This window comes from Nyctibius grandis, chromosome 29, assembly GCF_013368605.1.
Source record: "Nyctibius grandis isolate bNycGra1 chromosome 29, bNycGra1.pri, whole genome shotgun sequence".
Taxonomy (NCBI): domain Eukaryota; kingdom Metazoa; phylum Chordata; class Aves; order Nyctibiiformes; family Nyctibiidae; genus Nyctibius; species Nyctibius grandis.
This window is the reverse complement of record NC_090686.1, coordinates 1524007-1542237: the sequence shown is the minus strand read 5'-3', so window position 1 is coordinate 1542237 and position 18231 is coordinate 1524007. Positions and strand designations below refer to the sequence as shown.

The 18231-nt window shown below is 63.7% G+C and overlaps 4 protein-coding genes across 8 annotated transcripts in view; 1 reads left to right on the top strand and 3 right to left on the bottom strand.

Moving 5' to 3' along the window:
- The window catches only part of RNF123 (ring finger protein 123), a 52400-nt gene extending 41384 nt beyond the window's left edge, over positions 1 to 11016 (top strand). For both annotated transcript variants that reach the window (XM_068420014.1, XM_068420015.1), the window contains exons 36-39: positions 9654 to 9796; positions 10171 to 10265; positions 10383 to 10468; positions 10571 to 11016. In XM_068420014.1, the coding sequence (XP_068276115.1) occupies positions 9654 to 9796; positions 10171 to 10265; positions 10383 to 10468; positions 10571 to 10670 (424 nt within the window). In that variant the 3' untranslated portion in view covers positions 10671 to 11016. The remainder of the gene's footprint in view (positions 1 to 9653; positions 9797 to 10170; positions 10266 to 10382; positions 10469 to 10570) is intronic.
- On the bottom strand, positions 5167 to 8423 carry AMIGO3 (adhesion molecule with Ig like domain 3). The gene has a single exon (XM_068420016.1). It carries the CDS (start codon positions 7578 to 7580, stop codon positions 6051 to 6053), a length of 1530 nt encoding a protein of 509 aa, XP_068276117.1. The 5' UTR covers positions 7581 to 8423; the 3' UTR covers positions 5167 to 6050.
- A 78-nt stretch (positions 11017 to 11094) lies between the features above and the next one.
- Positions 11095 to 13495, bottom strand: GMPPB (GDP-mannose pyrophosphorylase B). 2 transcript variants are annotated; one of them, XM_068420017.1, is made up of 8 exons: positions 13349 to 13495; positions 13200 to 13280; positions 13078 to 13126; positions 12200 to 12501; positions 12050 to 12128; positions 11828 to 11955; positions 11460 to 11642; positions 11095 to 11288 (listed from the first exon to the last, which is right to left on the bottom strand). In XM_068420017.1, exons 1-8 carry the CDS (start codon positions 13475 to 13477, stop codon positions 11157 to 11159), a joined length of 1083 nt encoding a protein of 360 aa, XP_068276118.1. In that variant the 5' UTR covers positions 13478 to 13495; the 3' UTR covers positions 11095 to 11156. The 2 variants fall into 2 exon arrangements, with proteins under 2 accessions (XP_068276118.1, XP_068276119.1); XM_068420018.1 differs by lacking the exon at positions 12050 to 12128 and having other exon boundaries at positions 11828 to 11893.
- An 800-nt stretch (positions 13496 to 14295) lies between these two features.
- The window catches only part of IP6K1 (inositol hexakisphosphate kinase 1), a 37621-nt gene continuing 33685 nt past the window's right edge, over positions 14296 to 18231 (bottom strand). For all 3 annotated transcript variants that reach the window (XM_068419883.1, XM_068419886.1, XM_068419885.1), the window contains 2 exons: positions 17668 to 17843; positions 14296 to 16788 (listed from right to left, as the gene is read on the bottom strand). In XM_068419883.1, coding sequence (XP_068275984.1) covers positions 16303 to 16788; positions 17668 to 17843 — 662 coding nt within the window. In that variant the 3' untranslated portion in view covers positions 14296 to 16302. The remainder of the gene's footprint in view (positions 16789 to 17667; positions 17844 to 18231) is intronic.

Sequence of the window (18231 nt, the reverse complement as noted above, 5' to 3'; positions counted from 1 at the left end):
GGACGGGCTTTTTTCCTCCCTCAGAAGCACTCTGCCTGGGCAGTGCTGGAAGCAGGTAGAAATCACTTCCAGGTCCCATTTGGTAACTCCCAGATTGCCAGAAGTCATTAACAGAGACACATTATCCACCCCACATTTGCACGTAGGAACTTCTCTGTGGGAACTGCCAGGGACACTAGCTGTTACCCTGACTGGTTCCCATGAGGGGGCTCTGCCCCAGAAGATGAGGACAGGGGACAAGACCTCGGGTGACTTCCTGGGCTTGGCTGTGTTTTTTCTGGTTGCCTCTAGCCCGGCGAGCCGACGCTGTGCCAGGCACTTGGCTGGGAGGTGCTGCAAGCTTTGCCCTGGGACAGAGAGGATGGGTTCATTTGGGAGTGGAGGAGTGAGGTCCTGTTTATGGGGCCAAAACGTTCCAGTGGGGCAGGGTGGGAATACAGAGAGCCGGGGCCTGCCGACTCATCCAGGCACACTATCGGGATGCAGTCGGATGCCTCGGCTGCTCCTTGCCCAGCACAGGACACTCAGCCAGGCGTCAAGTCCTCTTGCTATGGTCTCCTGGCATCAAACAGAGCCATTAAGCACAAGAAAAGGGAACGTTGCCCAGGCTGGGATGTGATGAGACAGTTATGTCGTACGCCTTAGTCCCTGGGTGGAGCGGGCTGTGCTTTGAGAGGGAAGAAATGCGTTTCCTCGCCGGGTCCGGCGGCACAGCTGGTGCGGCCTGTGGTGAAGCAAAGCCTCAGTGCCCACCTCGTAACGAAGTGTGCGAACAGGGGCAGAGGAGAATTAGTGCAGGACGCTGATGGGGAGCTGCTAGCTCAAGCTGAGGTCTCAGCAGAGGGTCTTCGAGTTCCCAGACAGGAGGGCGGCCGTTGCCCCATGTTTCCCAGCCCCGTGTTTCCCAGCTGCGTGTCCCTGGAGGGAGAGACGCCTCGTCGGCGGGCAAGAGCGGGGCAGCCTGGTGCTAGGGGCTGGGCTGTCTCACCAACGGGCAGCAGCTCTGTGGTGTAAAACTATTGTGGCTTCTGCAGTGTCGCTGTGGGACTGCTGAGGCCTCCTGATGTGCTGCCCCTCACAGCCCCCGGGTCTGGCAGCGGCCGGGCAGCACCCTCGTGGCAGGGAGTCTCGGCGCCTGGCAGGGCCGAGGAGGCAGGAGTGCCCGCGTGCTGCTGCTCGCCAGGCCCCAATGCCTGAGCCCCGGTTGTGGGGTGAGGAGAGGGAAGGCAGGATCTGCCAGGCTGAGCCAAAGTTGGGCTGAATCATTGGGTCCACGCCAGAGCCCCTGGCTGCCTTCAGCCGGTGTCATCCCCCCGTTTGCTAAATAATTGAGCAGATTTTTCTATTAAGCCTCCTTTGGAGTGAGCTAATGGAGCGGCGTTGGCCAGAGCTTGTGTAAGGATCCTGGCGAGAGTGAGCGGCAGGGGCAGGGGTGAGACCCGAGGGTGAGGCTGTTGGTCCGTTGCGTGCGAGGGCACGGTGTAATTAGGACTGGGCATATAGGTTGGAACAGGCTTTGTGGAAAGCGAGTGGCCATCCCAGAGCAGAGATGAGCTGTGTTGTGCCGGGGCTCAGCTGCCACTCCGCTCCTTGGGCTGCCCCCATACCCCATGGCCACCATCCCCTCGGAGGCAGGGGGAGCGAGGCCAGGCAGCGCGTCCCCCAGCCCTGCCCGCAGCTGGTGCTGTCAGTGTGCGTCCGGAGCGTTGGGGCATATGCAAGGAGCCAGTGAGCTTGTCTGCAGTGCAACTGGCCAAGAAAAGACCTAAGCAGCCTTCAAGGTGCATCTCCCAGGGACTTCTGCCCGAAAGATGGAGACAACAGAGGGAAGAGCACTGTGGTCACCAGGAACATGGTGGTACCAGCCAGCAGAGCACAGGATGGGGGTCCTGGGCCAGAAACAACGATGCTGTGCCACTGGGATGCTAAGCACAAGCCAGCAGGACCTGCCAGGAGGAGGGCACTGGGCTGACATGATGTTGGGGTAATTCTGGCTCGATCTCTACACTCTTCTCCTTTGCACAGTACAGATGGGTGCAGAGGGACGGACTGGCAGGAGGGAGGAGACAGAGAGGTTCCCTGGGCAGAAGTAACACATTGGTGAGCAGGAAGGTGAGGAGGCAGGAGGCCAGGTGGGGGAGGCAGGCTAAGCAGACTCTGTTCAATTGCTAGGTGGTTTTGGGGTCACCCCCACTGGAAAAGTCACAGAAGATCCCAGTCTGCAGGTTCCTAAACTCAGCCTGGCCACCCACCTGCGTGTTCGAGCACTGCTGGGACCCTGGGGACTTGGCTGGTCCCCACTGGACATGGGAGTTCTCTGCAGTCCCGCAGGACACTGTAATTACTGGTCACTTAAACACTAATGCTCCTTCAACACGTATTGATGAGTGAGCTGTGGTGGGAGGAGGTGCAGGAGTAGAGATTTCATGGACCACTTGGTCTAAAGGAGTCCTTGCTACCTTGCTCTAAAAACTCAGAAAATGAGTGGTACTCAAGTCTTGCAGTGTGTAACGTTATCGGGGTGAGTGTGAGCCAGAGCACGGAGGAATGACTAGCTCAGACCTAGGTTTCAGTTAAAAAAGGAGTCTGGCCTTACTGATCTTACAGTTTTTACAAGCTGCATCCTGAGCAGTGGGTCTGCCAAGGCTGGGATCTCCTGGCCCCCTGGGGCTGTCAGGCACACACCGGGAGGCAGGAGCAGGCGTGAGGCTGTCCAGCACCCAGCTTCGCTGCTTCGAGCTCTTTGGAGAACTGTGAGCATCCTAAGAAAAGGATCCAGGTCCAACCACGCACGTCATGTGTCCAACCCCGGCGGCAGGACAGGGACTGGCATTCAGCACACCCATCGCGTTGTCCTTGCTGAGGTGTGACGTGCCAGGGGAGACAGGAGTCAGCGCTGGAGGCTGGTCCCCAAAGCTCGTCCTCATCCCCGTGCGCGCAGGCGCGGGTCCCTCATCCCGGGACGCCCTGCTTTGTGCTGACCCATTGCTTTACCCTGCGGAGTCAAGGAGCAGGAGGCCAGTTTGGCAGCGAGCCGGGGCTGTAATGGTGCAGATGGCTGCTAAGAGAGGACAGTGTATTCCTCAGGGACCATCCATTATGCTTCCCAACTCCTGCCTGTCAGGGAGGCTGTGCTCCTGGCTATGGTTTCCCTTGCTGAGATGATTTGCCTTTCAAGCTGCTTAATGAACTGCTTCGACAGTTCAAAGTGCCTTGCCTTGCTCTTGGAGCAGCGATGTGGTGCAGGGTCCTTTCCGAGCACCAGAAAGGTGTGAAACGCAGGAGCAGGATTTTCCTGGGTGGAGGCAGCGGGGAGCCCTTGGGGGCAGCACTGGTATGAACCTCGGATATGCTGCCCTCAGGGTAGCAGGGCTCAGCCTTCCTGCAGGGATAGGGGAATTGCAGCCAGCCTACAGGAGCTCTCCTGGGCTTCTCCAGGCTGGTGCGTCCCCAGAGAGGCTGTTGGTAGCTTTTCTTGCGCTCCAGTTGGCCGGAGCTTTCCGTGAGCTTCAGGCAGTAGCCTCAGCTGAGGATGCAGGTTTGCAGGAGCACTAATGCCTGGGAAGCTGATGTTGGCATGGGAAAGGTTTGCGAGGAGACCTACAAGGACAGTGACAGAAGAGCATCAGGTGGTTAACACCCACGCCGGGTGCTGGAGCCGGGAGCAGCACTTCACCTTTCCTTTTGGAGGAAGATGCGATGCTCAGATGTGGCACGTGCTCCAGCACGGGCTCGGCACCGGCTCGGCAGGCTCAGGCCACACTCGGGGCAGTGCCCTCGCTGGGTTGGGACCTGGGCCCTCTCAGCGGGGGGTCTCTTCTCTTTCCCAGGGCACATTCAAACCATCCTTCCCCTGGGTTCCTTGCCTGGGTGCAAAGCCGGGGGATGGTATCGCCTCAGCCCCATCCTCAAGGTGCAGGGTGTCACTCACCTATCTGTCCGACACCAAAGCGCCCCATCACCCCCCGGCAGCACCCCAGCGTGGCCAGCTCGGCATCCTGGGCTCATCAGGAGCACTGTGCTAATGTGGACTGACAGGGATGGCAGTGGGCACGTGGGCAGCGAGGGCGCAGGCCGGCGGGGCCTGTCACTGCGCATCCCGTCCCCTTCGCCAGCCGCCGAGCAGTGGCCGCGGGGCACATATCACATGAAGCTGTGCACGAGGTCGGTGTCAGGAGGGGCTGGGTTGTCTCAGGATAGCTGCTCTCCCAACTGCCCTTCCCTCCTTGAGGGGGGTGGGGGGGTTCTGACAAGTGCTTTGGGCACAGGTGATTTTTTGCTGGGAAAAAAGCTGCTCGTTTCCTGGCTGAAAAAGTCGAAGGATGGGTGCTGGCGCTGTCCCAATGCCGCAGGGACCTTCCCCTCCCACCGGCCACAGGGCTGCCAGCAGCTCTTGGGGCTGGGGCGCACGGCCGCGGGGGGCTGCGGGTTGGGGGGAAGGTCTGCGCAGGGTCCTGGTCCCTGTTTGCGCTGCCTGGGTTGTGTCTGAGCTGTGCTGCTGCCAGCAGGGTGGCCCCCGTGTCCCCATGTGGTGACAGCCACGTGCTCCTGCTCCGGCTGCAGACGGGATGATGGAGGGACACCCTTATCCCTCTGCGGGATCAGGCAGGCATTATGGGGGGGGGCAGAGCCGCTCCCTGCGCCAGGGCGATGCACAGCTGGGTGCTGGGGAGGGCAGCGCGGGTGTCCAGTGAGGTGGGGGCTCCGTCCGCACAGGGCACTGGGACAGCCCAAGACAGGGCCACTCTGACCCCGAGCGAGTCTCCCCCGAGTGCCTCTCCCCTGCAGCTAAATCTGCTCGTCCCTCTTGGGGTCTGGGTGTGCCCTTTGTCAGCTGGCGCTGCTCCCTGCCCAGCTCCCAGGCGTCACTTTGTCGACCTGCCCTCCTGGGGACAAGGGGACAAGCCACTGGGGATGCTCCTCTTACACCAGCCCCAGGCTCCCAGCTCTGTCTCGGCACATTTAACCCCCTCGGAGAGGTCACCCTAACGCTGTTTGATGGGAACAGAGGCTGCGAGCCTGGTATGTGTGCTGGGCCAGTGGGAATTCGGGGCTCCCTCAGACCCCCCCCCAGACCCCACCGCTGTGCCCGTGGGTTGCAGGGTGGCTGCACGCCGCTGCCCTGCAAGGGCAAGGAGACACTCAGCCCGGCGTGAGCTTAAAAAAATAGGCATTTTTATTCCAATGTAACTAGAGAATTATGACCCAAGAGAGGAGAGGGTTACTCACATTTATCGATAGGCTTATTAGATTACTGCCTAAATAGCTGTGCTTTAGCAGCGCGTTCGTCCGCCTCAAGGAGCCGCAGCGCAGGAGGGTGGTGCCGCCGAGCCCTCGTTGTCCTTGGTGGCACGGGGAGCTCTGAGCAATGCGGGCCGGGGCGCTGGGTCGTGGCACCTAATCCTGCCTTGGCTATTTACAGCGGCTCAGGAAGCAAAAAGCTTGTAATGTTTGCTCGGCTGCGTGGCTGCTCAGGCGCTGAGCTCCATCCCTCTGGCATGGCCACATTTGGGGAGGGGGGGGTGTGTACCCCTCTTGCGACAGGGTCACGCTCCCCTCGCTCCTGGCCATGGCATGCTGATGGGGACCGGCACAGGCTGGGAGAGGACGGTGGCATCGCATAGCATGAGCAAGGACAGTGCCCCACTCGTCATGGCTATTCCTTGGCCTGGAGACCTGTGGTGGTGGCGCTGGGTTGGGTCTCGCATGCCTGGGGACATGGCAGACCGCTGGCCCCGCTGTCATGGTTAGGAAGTTTGGTTGCTCACATGAAGTGGAGGTTCCTCAGGCAAGCTGGGTTCATCAGTGTCACCCTTGTGCTAATGAGGCCGTTGCCAGTGGCTTATGCAAGGAGTTCTTGCCGGGCACGGACGTGCCCCTGGCCCAAAACCCACCAGGAGCTCGTGGCTGAAGTGGTTGTGGGTGATGCCCATAGCCCTCGTGGGTCATGGTCAAGCCACGAATTTGGGGTGCCCGATAATCCTGCTTCTAGCAGCGATGGAGGAGAACGGCTCTCGGGAGACCCTGGCTCTTCTCCCAGCTCTGCCCTGCTACGACACAATGGGGGTGTCCGAAAAGACGGAGCTGATGGACTCTGAGTCCGACTTGACTTGCAGGACCTTGGGGTGCTTGGCGTCGGGGAAGTCCTCGCCGAGGGCCAGGCGGACCTTGCCATTCTGCGTCTCCCTGACGGGCTCGAGGAAGGCGACGTGCTTGTTGGTGCTGACCTTGCGGTTGGGCCCGTCAGTGGCGGGGGGAGTGGTGCTGAGGATGGAGGACTGGGCGCTGCACTCCTGCCGAGGGCTCAGAGGAGCCGCCTTCTTGCAGCAGCTCAGGCAGCGGCAGGGCGTGAGGTACAAGTAGATGAGCACGAGCAGCAGGCTCACGATGCACCCCAGCAGGGTCGTGAGGCCCGTGCTGAAGGTCTCCCCGTCCGGCTTGGGGTAGTGGACCGTCACGTTGACTTCACACAACCTGCTGAAATTGCGGGGGCTGTTGATGGCCAAGCCCACGTAGACCCCCGAGTGCCAGGGCTTGGCCACTGCGATCTTCAGGCTGCCGTTGCGGTAGACCTCCAAGGAGCGGTTGGTGTTGCCCGGGTGTTTGATGGGCTCGTGGTGAGGGGTGATCCACATGTAGGTGGTGGCCGCGGCCGGCAGGCTGGTGTTGCAGGTGAGCAGGAGGGTCTGGCCCACCATTGCAGGGAAGGGCATGGGGTGCACGTCCTCGTGGCCCGCCGAGCAGTTCTCAAACATGTGGCTGTATTCGAGGAACTTGATCAGGGACCGCGGCACGTTGTCGGACACCTTGCAGGTGTGTTCCTCAAAGAAATCCTTCACGGAGCTGAAACCTCGCTGCTTCCAGCGCTGGAGCATCAGGTAGAGCGGGCAGCTGCACCGGATGGGGTTGTTGTGCAGGTACAAGCCGTTCCTGATGTTTTCAGGCAGAGCCGCCAGCTCCTCCACGGGGATGCTGCTGAGGCTGTTGGAGGAGAGGTCCAGCGTGCGGAGGCTGTAGTTGCCCAGCCCTTGCACCGAGCGGAAGGGGAAGGTGGTGAGGTTGTTCCAGCTCAGGTAGACCTTCCGCAGGCCGCTCAGCTTGGCGAAGGCGTTCTCATCCACTCGTGTAATGCGGTTGTTGTAGAGCAGCAGCTCCTCCAAGCTCACCAGCGCGTCAAAGTAGTGCGTCTCGACGGCGTGCAGGTGGTTGGAGGACATGTCGAGGTGCCGCAGGTGGGAGGCATTGTGGAAAGCCTGCGGAGAAAGGTCCTTGATCTGGTTGTGGCTGATGTGGAGGGCCTCGAGGTGCGGGAGGGCGGCCAGCCAGCGGTCGTGGAGCTGGGTGAGGGCGTTGTGGCTGAGGTCCAGCGTGGTGGCGGTGGGCGGCAGCGCCCGGGGCACGCGCTGCAGCGTCTGCCGGCTGCAGCTCAGCAGGTCGGAGGTGCAGATGCAGGCGGCGGGGCAGCGGTGGGGCGGCGGGGAGGCGCGGGGAGCGCGGCCGTGGGCGCACAGCTGGAGCAGCAGCAGCAGCAGCTTCGCCGCCCGCGCCCAGAGCGGGTCTGTGGGCGCTCGCAGGGACATGGTGCCGGGCAGGACCCTCTGTGCAGCCCGGCGGCACAGCCAGGCTCGATGAGACGTGAGAGAAAGCGTGCTGCGGTCCTCCCCCTGTGCTGGCTCGGGGTGGGGGAGCCCTACCAAGCATCTGCAGGTGCCCCTTTGCACCCCGCAAAGGAGGATCCCGGTTCCAGCCGTGGGGCTTGAGCAGAGCTAAAGGGCGGCATGGCCCTGCCCGGCTCGGCTGCGGCTCAGGGGAGGCTGCGGCGTACCTGCGCTCCGGGTGCGGGGGGCCGGCGGGCGCCGGTGTCCGGCATCAGGGCGCTCAGGCGCTCCGGCGTCTCGGGGCTGTGTTCCGGGCTCGGCGGACGCCTCGCTGCCCCCCGGAGCCGCACGGCCCCGCAGCGAGAAGTTTCTCACGGCTCGGCGGTGCCGCGGCACATCCCCGTACCCCGGGTGAGCCCCGTCCGGCGCCCGGCAAACCCCGCCCGGCGCCCGGCCCCCTCCCCGCCCGCATCCCCCGGGGAGCCGGGCTCGCTGCGGGGACGCGGCCCCGCTCCTGCCCCTATTTACGCGCTGGCGGCGTGTGGGCCGGGCGGGATCCCATTGGTCCCGGCGTGGGGAGTGGTGGCCGCGGCGGTGGCCGTGGGCAGGGCGATGCGCAGCTGGCGCCGGCACTGCGTGGTCGCTTGTCCCCGGGGGTGCTGACCCCCCCCCGGCCTCACCGGTGCGCAGCCACCACCTCCCCGAGCTCAACCAGCTGTAAGCCGTACGGCGGCTGCTCCGCCGCTGCCCAGCCTCTGGGAGGATGCTCGAAGGATAAACCCGCCCCGGCGTCACCTCTGGGAGCCCCTCACGGCCGAGCGTGCACCCGGGCTGGAGCAGGGATGGCAGCCCCCCCCCCACACCCACCCACCCCCCCACCCCCCATCACCATAGGCCATCTCTGCCGCTCTCGTCCCCATCACCCCCTTGCATACGCCAGCAGGGACCCCCCTGGCACCCCGGCCGTGGGGAGAGCAGAGCAGGGCCAGCTGAGCCCCGCGGGGTCCCCGTGGCAGAGGGTGCCGTGGGCTGTGAAGGACACGCAGGAATGTCATTACCCAGCGCCCGGGCGCGTTCGTGGGAAGCAGAAAACCGGGCTGGGGAATTGGTTTCCATTAGGGCAGCAAAAAGCTAATTTGGCAGCTGCGGATGCCGCGTCAAGGGGCTGTTAACCCCCTGCGCCCCGGCCAGGCTCAGCCCGCGCCACCGGCTTCTCCCTCAGCCCCGGGGCAGCTGTGCTTGCCCAAGGGCCAGCCACGGAGCCAGCGCTGCTCCTCGCCCAGGGCCAAGGCACTGGTGCCCGATGGAGATGCCCCTTAAGGTGCCCTTCGTCTGTCCTGGCTGTCCCCACTGATGGTTGATGCTGGGGAGAGCCACAGCCGCTCTTGCCTGCCTTGGGGGGGGCACCCGCTTGTCCTGGGGGCACCCTGAGCCATCCCCGCGGTGTGAGGGTGCCACAGCCCCCGACACGAGGCCGCTGCGTGGCATCCCCCCCCGTACCCTTGCCGTGCTGTGACACGGGGGGTGTTGCTGGCTGCTTTGGCCGCCCCGCAGCTCCCCGGGCTCAGCCGGGCACCGGCCCGAGGGCTGCAGCCTCAGCAAGTGCTAATGCACCGTATCGATATCGATCCCCAGAGCCTCCGTGCAGGGGGGTGGAGGAGGAAGGGGGTGGCTGCCCTTGGGCTGCGTGTGAGCATTTTCCCCTGCTCAACGCTGCCGGGAGCGCGGGGCTGCTGGGCTGGGCGGGCGCTGCGTGCGCCCAGCTGTGCCCTGGGCTCGTCCCCATGGGGCACAGGAGCTGGGGGGCTCCCGAGGGCTGGGGGCAGCCCGCGTCACCCCCGGGAGGCAGCCCAGGGGCTCCCACATCACCACTGCCGTCCCCCTCCGTGCCAGGCACCCTGCCGTCCCTGGGGCACGTGGTGCCACACACCCAGCTGTGCAGGGCCTGGGGACCTGGTGTCCCTGTGCCCGCAGGGGGGGTCATGCCCAGGGAGGCCCAGCCGGCTCTGGGGGTGACATGACAGGGGACAGAGGCCTGACCGCATCCCTTTGCAGGGCCGAGCGCGCGACGGCGGTGCTGCTGGCAGACCCCTGCTTCCAGCTGCGCTCCATCCAGTACCTGCTGGGCCACGCCGAGCCCTCGGCCCTGGCAGCGGCCGCCCCGGCCACGGACAAGCGCCATTTCTCTCTGCACACATGTAAGTGTCGGCGCTGCGCTGGGAGCTGGGCTCTGCTCACCCACCACCAGTCCCTGGCCATGGCTGCGATGGGGGACTGGACTGCTGGCCTCTCTGGCCCCTGCAATGTGTCCCAGCCCCCTTAGCCCTGGGGACAGGGATCCATGGCTCCGCCACTGTCCCCCAGGGGTGGCACTTAGGATGGGGCAGCAGTTTTGTCCCCTTGCAGCACCCAGTGTGCAATTTGCTGCCCCCAGCGTGGGGGATCCCTGTCCCCAGCACCATGCTCCCTGTCCTGGCTGGTCCCCAAGGGCAGCTGCACCCCCCCCCACCATGCATCGCCCAGCAGCCCCGGGGCAGCCTGAGGGTCACATTCACCCGGTTTGTCCCCACAGACACGGAATACATCAGCACTGAGGAGCTGGTGAAGGTGGACAAGATGCTGAGCCACCTGAGCGAGGAGTCCAAGCAGGCAGCTGCCACCACGCTGGTGAGTCCCCCCAGCCCCATCCCCACGCTCGGCAGCAGCCCCAGCTCTGGCACAGCCACCCTGGGACAGAGGAGTGTTGCTGCCACCACTAACCACCTGGTGACCCCCCCCCCACAGCCCACCAGTGAGGAAGACCTGTGCCCCATCTGCTACGCACACCCCATCTCAGCCATCTTCAGACCCTGCTCCCACAAGTCGTGCAAGTGAGTAGCTCGCACACGCGCCCCTCATCGGGGTGACTGCCAGCCCCCGACCCCCTGCGCCATGTGGGGGGGGGCCTCACGCTCTTTCCTCCTCTGTCCCAGGGCCTGCATCAACCAGCACCTGATGAACAACAAGGACTGCTTCTTCTGCAAGGCCACCATCACAGGGGTGGACGACTTCACCAAGCCAGCCAGCTCGTAGCGCCCAGCCCCGCACCACGGGCTCCCCCAGCTCCGCGGGGCGGCCCCCCCCACCACACACTGCCTTCTCCCCTAAGGCCAGGCCATGGCACGGGGCAGGGGGACTGCAGGGAGGGAGAGGCGCGATGCCAGGCTCAGGGGCCAGTGTCCCCCTCGCCCAGCGCCGGGGCCGCGGCAGCCTCTCTGCCCCATGGGCCGTTCTCAGGGAGAGCAGCCCGAGGCCTCGGCTCCGCGGCAGCGCTGGGACCGTGGGGCAGCCCCGGGGCCGGGCTGGGTGTTTGGGCTGTTAACTTGCCCCTGGCTGGGGGCTGACTTCATGAAATGCAGCATTAAATTATTCTTCCTTACGTGGTGCCCTGAGACGTGGGATGGGGAAGCCCGGCCAGCCCTGGCGAGCGACCCGGTGGTGGGGCCGTGCTCAGCGGTAGATGGAAATATAAATATTTAATCCAAGCAGGGGCGGGAGCGCAGGGCCCACCAGAGGCTGCTACAGGATGATGCGCGGCTCTGGCACGGACTCGGCGATGGACTTGTGCGGCAGCACGTTGGCCCCGTTGAGGTAGAGCTCGTCGTTGACGATGACGTCCTCGCCCAGCACTGTCACGTTCTCCATGCGCACCTGCCCCAGAGAGGCCCCGTCACGCCTGCCCCGGCTCGGGGCTCGGTGCCACGCTCCTGCTCCCGCCTGCAGGCACCAGCGCATCCCTCCGCCCCTTTGGCCACAGCCTGAGGAGGTGGGAGGGCAAGAGCTGAGCCCCGATACCCCATGGTGGGGCATCTGTGTCCTCACCCACTGCCCCACGGAGCAGCTCCAGCCCACGATGCAGGACTCCAGCCAGGAGTGGGAGCGGATGCGGGCCCCCTTCAGCACGGTGCAGCGTTTGATGCGCACCCCGTCCTCCACCACCACGCCGGCCCCGATCGTCACGTTGGGGCCAATGACGCAGTTTGCCCCAATCTTAGCACTGGGGTCCTGGGAGGAAGAGGGGCTGCGCCAGGGCCGGGAGGGCAACCAGAGCTCTCAGCATGGCCCGCGCCACTTGGCCAGCACAGGGCCAGGAGGGCACAGCTGGAGGATGGCAGTGAGGACGGCGGTGGGAGGACAGGGACAGCCCATGACTCGTGCCCGGGGCCAGTGTGCTGGGGGCTGGCACTTACCACCAGCACGTTCCCTACAACACCGGGCCCTGAGTGCAGCTTCTCGGGGTGCTGAGCCCGCAGTGCCTGCAGGTACATGCACATGCCCGTGAGGAAGTCCTTTGGCTGCCCAATGTCCATCCAGAAGCCTGCGGGGACAGTGCCGTGGTGACAGCCCCCGGCGTGGGGGTGGCAATGCAGGCAGGACCCCCCATGCTGCCCGCCCCGTGCGCAGAGCCTTACCCTGCAGCTCCATGGCGTAGAGCTGCCCCTCCTGCGCCATGGCTGGGAAGACCTCCTTCTCGATGGAGGTGGGGCGCAGCTGCGGGGACGGGGCGCAGGGCTGAGCGCGGGATCCGGCCCCCCAGCCCGGCCCGGCCCCCCGGCCCCTACCTGGATGCGTTGCAGGATGCCGGGGTTGAAGATGTAGAGCCCGGCGTTGATCTTGTTGGACACGAAGACGCGCGGCTTCTCCACGAAGCGACAGATGCGGCCGGTGTCGGCCTCGCTCACCACCACGCCGTACTTGGCTGGCTCCTCCACGCGGGTCACCACCAGCGAGCCCTCGCCGCCGTGCTGCCGGTGGAAATGGGCCAGCGCCGCGAAGGGGAACTCGCAGATCACGTCGCTGTTGAGGACAAAGAAGGGCTCCCCGCCCTCGGCCAGCAGGTCCCGCGCCAGCGCCAGCGGCCCCGCTGCCCGGCCGTGAGGGGACGGCGTGAACCCAGCGCCCAGGTCCTCCTGGCCCCAACCGTGCCCATCCCAGCGTCCCTCCTCCCCACTGGCCCTCACATGTCCCCAGTCCCCTCTGATCCTCGCCCAGCCTTGCTGTCCCTTGTGCCTGTCCTGATGTCCCCAGTCCCCCTCATCCTATCTTTGCCCATCCTTGCGTACCCCTCCTGCTGTCCCTGGTCCTCCCAGCCCTATCCATCCATACCCACCCTGCTGCCCACGGTGTCCCCATCCCAGTGTCCCAGTCCCAGTGTTGCCATCCCAGTGTCCCCCAGCCCTGCCCATACCCACCCTGCTGCCCATTGCGTCCCCATCCCAGTGTCTCCAGTCCCACCCATACCCACCCTGCTGCCCATGGTGTCCCCATCCCGGTGTCCCCATCCCAGTGTTCCCAGTCCCACCCATACCCACCCTGCTGCCCACGGTGTTCCCCCTCCCCGCGTCCCCAGCCCTGCCCGTACCCATCCCGGTGTCCCCCCCATCCCACCCCGCTGTACCCGGCCCCCTCCCTCCCTCCCTCCCTCCTGCCCGCACCCTACCCGTGCCCAGCGGCTCCTTCTCGTGGGACAGGGAGATGCGGATGCCGAGCTGCGGGCACAGGGTGAGCGGCGGGTGCGGGGCGGGGTGCGGGGGGCACGGGGGGAGGCGGGAGGGCCCTTACCCGCTGCTCCTGCTCCCGCATGGCGGCCTCCAGCGCCTCCGACATGTAGCTCACCGCCAGCACCACATGGCTCACACCGGCCTGCGGGGGGGCGGCGCGGGCTCAGCCGGCGGCGGGGCGGCCCCCGCGCCCCCCGGCCCGGCCCCCACCTGCCGCAGGGCCTCCAGCTGGTGCAGCAGCAGCGCCTTGTTGCAGAACTCCACCAGCGGCTTCGGCCGGCTCAGGGTCAGCGGCCGCAGCCGCGTCCCGAAGCCGCCCACCAGGATCAGCGCCCGCATCGCCCCCCCGCCCCGCGCCCGCCGCCGCCACCGACACGTCAGCGCCGCGCGCGCCTGACGCGTCACCGCCGCCCGACACGCCCCCCCCGGTCCTACCGGCCACCCCGGGTCCTACCGCCCCCCCCGGGTCCCACCGCCCGCCCCGTGTCCTACTGCCCGCCCCGCTCCTACCGCCATCCCCGCTCCTACCGCCTCCCCCGGGTCCACCCCCCGCCCCGGATCTTACCGTTCCCCCCGGGTCCTACCGGCCATCCCGCGTCCTACCGCCCGCCGCCGCCGCGGCGGCACCGACAGCCCAAGGCCGGTGAAGAGCCATCGGAGCGCAGCAGCGCAGAGGGCACCGCGGGGGCTCAGGGGGTCCCGCTCACCTCCTGCCCCGGGCGCTGCAAGGTCGGGTCGTTGCTGCAGCCCACGCGGGGCCGGGGCGAGCCAGGATGGCGGTGACCCCCCAGGAGAAGAGGGAAGGGGCACGGCTGCACCCTACCCGGCGTAGGGGGGTTTAAGCCCCAGCCCACCCCCGTTCCTGAGCTCAGAGGGAGAGGAAACGGCCTCAGGTTGGGCCAGGGGAGGTTTACATCGGGTATCGGGAACAATTTCCTCAGCACAAGAGTTATCAAGCACTGGAACAGGCTGCCCAGGGCAGTGGTGGAGTCACCGTCCCTGGGGGCTTCAAAAGACAAGTAGACGTGGTGCTGAGGGACCTGGGTTAGTGGTGGCCTTGGCAGTGCTGGGTTAAGGGTTGGACTCGGTGATCTTAAAGGTCCTTTCCAACCAAAAAGGCAGGCATGGCACAGCACGGACAAAACCAGATCCTTTAATGGTTTTTGGTTCTCTGTGAAGCACAAACGGTGATTATTCATGTAAAAACAAAGGGAGGGTCAAGGCTATGTACAAGCTGTAGAGTCCCACGGCGGTGGTCCGAAGGGGAGAGGGGGCTCCCGAGGAGCACAGGCAGCGCACCCCGCCCATGGCACCTCGCCCCTGCCTGCGCCGGCCAAGCGAGGAGGGAGTCAGCGCTGGGGGGGTGCAGAGGTGCTCCCCAGGACGAACAGCCCCGTGCCCTGCACCCGCCCGAGGGCAGCCCGCCCCGGACAAGGCCATGCACAAGGTGGGCCACGCTGGGGAGGGTAACGTGGCTGTTCTAGGTGCTAGTGCAGCTGCTCACCCAGCCTCGCTCCCTCCCGCAAACCTGTTCCCTGAAAATCCCCAGCCCTGGCAGAAGCGATGAAGCAGGGCAGAGGGGCATGAACAAAGGTCCTCGTCCGGAGAGCGGGAGGGGCGAGCTGGGAGGCAGGCAGGGGTACGACTGAGGACAAAGCCGGCTCTTCCCCTGCCCCGCAGACCTGCGTCTGCTGCAGCAGCTACGGCTGGCCACCAGCCGAGCACCAACACTTCCCAAGCAGACTGTGCACACATGCTACATGCAGGCCAAGGATTCCCCAAACAAGCTTTCCTGAAGTTAAAAAAAACAATAAAACCAACCAACCCTGGCCTTGCAGGTACCCAGGGTAACGGTAACGCCATGGAACAGGTCAGTGACACCAGGGAGGGAGCAACTGGGGTCCCATCATGGGAACACAGGGGGGTGATGCAGGTGCCACCAGGCCACAGTATCAAACGTTAATGCCCTCATGAAGGGAAACCATGGGTAAAGCACCAGCGCCAGGACGAGCCGAGGCAGCAGAGCCCAGCCCGGCTGGCTGCTTCACCCACAAACTGGTCATGTATTTTGGGAAAGACTTGACCCAGTGAAGCAGAGCTAAACAGTCAAGCGATGGCACTCACCGCTCAGCGAGGCCTGCCCCCCTGGGGACCCTCAGGGAGGAGAAGGGTCAGCCCTCACCCTTGGCCTCCCTTCTCGCCCTCCTCCGCACACAGACCTGCCAGAAGAGCAGGGGGAAGAGGGCAGCCTCGCGCTGCAGCCCCCGGGGCCAGACAGCAGGAGGGAGAGACTCGCGTACAACCTTTGGGACCAAGGTTACATGAGGGGAAGGGTTGAAATGGTCCGAAACGCCCCGCTGGGGTCGCGTTAACTGCTACAGATACTATTGCTAGCCCACGAGCCGAGTTCTTGCTTGGTCAGTGGTCCAGGGCAGAGTTACTCTCACAGATCCCCGTGCCTGCCCATGCCACCCCATCGGGGAGCGAGCAGTCCCCAGGCTTGAGCACAGCTCCAGGCGTGCAGCATGCCCTCCCGGCCGCAGCTCTGCCAGGGGTTGCATTTGGTCAGTTTTGTTTCCGTGTTTGGGTTGGTTATTCACAGTGCCCAAACAGCAGAAAAAGGCAGCATCAAAAGCAAAGCCCCCTCGGCAGAACCCAGGGCAGAGCTGGCGACACCAAACACAGGGCCCAGCGCCTGTGCTGCTCCCCGTCAGCCCCACAGATGCTGCCAACGGTTAGTCGAGGGCCCTTTCCAAAGAACCCAGGAGAATTTCAAAGGGAAGGCTCTCCCGGGAGCTCCTGAGGCAGGAGGCTCCTCACACCACAGCTCCAGCCCCCTGAAGAGCCCCGTGCTCTCCCGCTTTCTCTTCCCTATGTCCAAGTCCTCCCTCCAGAACGCAGGAGCGAAGAACCGGGACACTCAACACCCAGCAGGCATCCACAGAGCCTCCTCCGGCAGGCAGAGCTAGTGCGGTCAGAACCGTCTGGGCAGCATGAGGAGTTCTTCCATCCTGCCTCCCCTCAGCTCTTCTATCCAAGTACGTTTAAAAACAATGGAGCGGTACAATTGTTCACAGCCAAAGCTGTCTGCTTTTCTACTGTGGCAGTAGGTGGTCTTGTCTGCTCCTGCCACCAGGACAAGAAGAAGAGGCCGTAGCCCGCGGCTACTGGTTTTCCTCACGCATCTGTTCCATGATGTTGACGAGGCTTTCCAGCCCGAACACGTAACCCACGTCGGGTCCGTCGTGCACAGTGGGGTCGTCGCGAAAGCCTTTGAAGGTGCTGTGCGCAAAGTCAATCATACGCACGTCCACCTTGGGCTGGGCCGAGGAGCCGGGCTCCGTGCCGCCGCCATCCTGAAGGCTCTCCGGCAGAGAGCTGTCCACCCGCTTCAGGCGCAGCTCTGCCCTGCTGCCCTTCCCATCGTAAATGATGAGGAGGGAGCTGGAGTAGAAGCGGTAGGAGGCCTGTCTCTCCAAAACCGCCTTCAGGCTTCGGAGTTTGGCGAGGATAGGCTCAAAGAGGTCCTTGCGCAGCTCGATGCCGTTGTGGAGATATTGGTAAAGGGCATTGCGGAAGCCCTCGATGGAAAGACCGCGTCCGTAGTATTTATTCCGGCACAAGTAATGCCCTGTGTCCAGCTGATAGACCTAGAAAGGCAAAGGAAAAAACACATCACATAGGAGCAACGGGTTAAGGCCACGCAGAGAGAGCCCCGAGCTGCCCTGCACTGACAGGGCAGAGGGAACTCGTCATGTCACCACCATGCCCAAGACGGAGCAGGGAACAGCTCTGCCTGCTCCCTGAACCCCAAAGCAGCACATGGGTGCATCCCACGGGTAGAGTCAGGGTGCCCAAGCACTGGTTCTCTCCCAGGACACCGGAAGGGCGGCTCGTCAGTCCAAGCATCCCCAAGAAGCATGACACAACAGACCCCGAGGCTTAAAAAGCCAAGTCTTACAGCAACTCGGACAATCCTCTGGCAGCAGGAGCTGCCGGCATGTATTGCCATTATGATGGGGCATGTGATTAAGGAGGGGCCCTCATTGCTTCAGCCTGTGGGCAGAGATCTGGATTACAAGATCCTTCTGGGGGTGGGGAAAGGAGCGACTATTGCACAACAGCACCAGCAGCAAATCCTTGTGCGCAGGGCCTAGCCACAGAAGAGCGACTCCTTAACTCCCAACACAGAGAAGCAAATGTCAGCTGATGCTGGGAGAGAGAGACACCTCCCTCCCCAGGCACCGTGATTCTAGCTGAACACTAAGCCACAAAAATAATTTTATTAGAAAATCCCCTAATTTTCTGTGAATGAAACAGCTTTAGGTAAAGCAGGCTATCTCAGGAGAAGCCTGAGGTTCCTTTCTTCTAGGCTTAGAAATGAAGACAAAAAGCACATGTCATGAACGCTGGTGTACCTACCTGAAGTAGAAGACTCTAACTCAGCGCTCAGCAGAAAACACTAAAGGGGAGGTCTAATGGGGCTGCCAAAAGGAAGGTGCAGCACCTGCAGCCTTGGGGATCCCTACCTGCATCCCACACACGCGCACGCCCAAGGTAGCAGAAGTGCTCTGTTCACACTTCTTCATCTGCCGAGCAGCCTTCTCCTCGGACGCATCATCTCCGTGCTGTCTGGTCCCCATCTTCAGATCAAGAACGCAGGGACGCTTGAAGTGATGCACCACGTTCTCCAGCAAAAGGAACTCTGGGACACACGTCAAGGAGAGCTCACCTGTCAGAGACACCGCTCCCCAGGGCCACCACAGACAGGGACTTGGGCTAGCATGGGACAGGGCTGGGCAACAAACAAGTAGGAGACAAAGGACAGACAGAACGAACCATTTGGGGAGGTGAAGAAAAGGAGAAAACCTCAACAGCAGTGCCCAGGCTTTGATACTTGATAGAAGAAATCAGCCTGGGAAGTGGAACTGGCCAACAGTAAGCAAGGAGACGGCATGCAGGCGTACTGGAAACTCAGCAGGGGGAACCGAAGAGCAGAAAGACACCATCTGCCAGTAAGAACTGCTGATACCTTAACGGGAGAGCTTAAAGTCTAATCAAATTAGCAATTTAACCATACGGATAAACAATAC

Coding starts and splice junctions, on each gene's coding strand:
- AMIGO3 (XM_068420016.1), bottom strand. CDS start 7,580: ATGTCCCTGCGAGCGCCCACAGACCCGCTCTGGGCGCGGGCGGCGAAG.
- GMPPB (XM_068420017.1), bottom strand. CDS start 13,477: ATGCGGGCGCTGATCCTGGTGGGCGGCTTCGGGACGCGGCTGCGGCCG. Junction 12,502..13,077: donor GAAGGAGCCGCTGGGCACGG/GTAGGGTGCGGG, acceptor ACGGCCGGGCAG/CGGGGCCGCTGGCGCTGGCG. Junction 11,643..11,827: donor TTGTAGGGAACGTGCTGGTG/GTAAGTGCCAGC, acceptor TCTTCCTCCCAG/GACCCCAGTGCTAAGATTGG.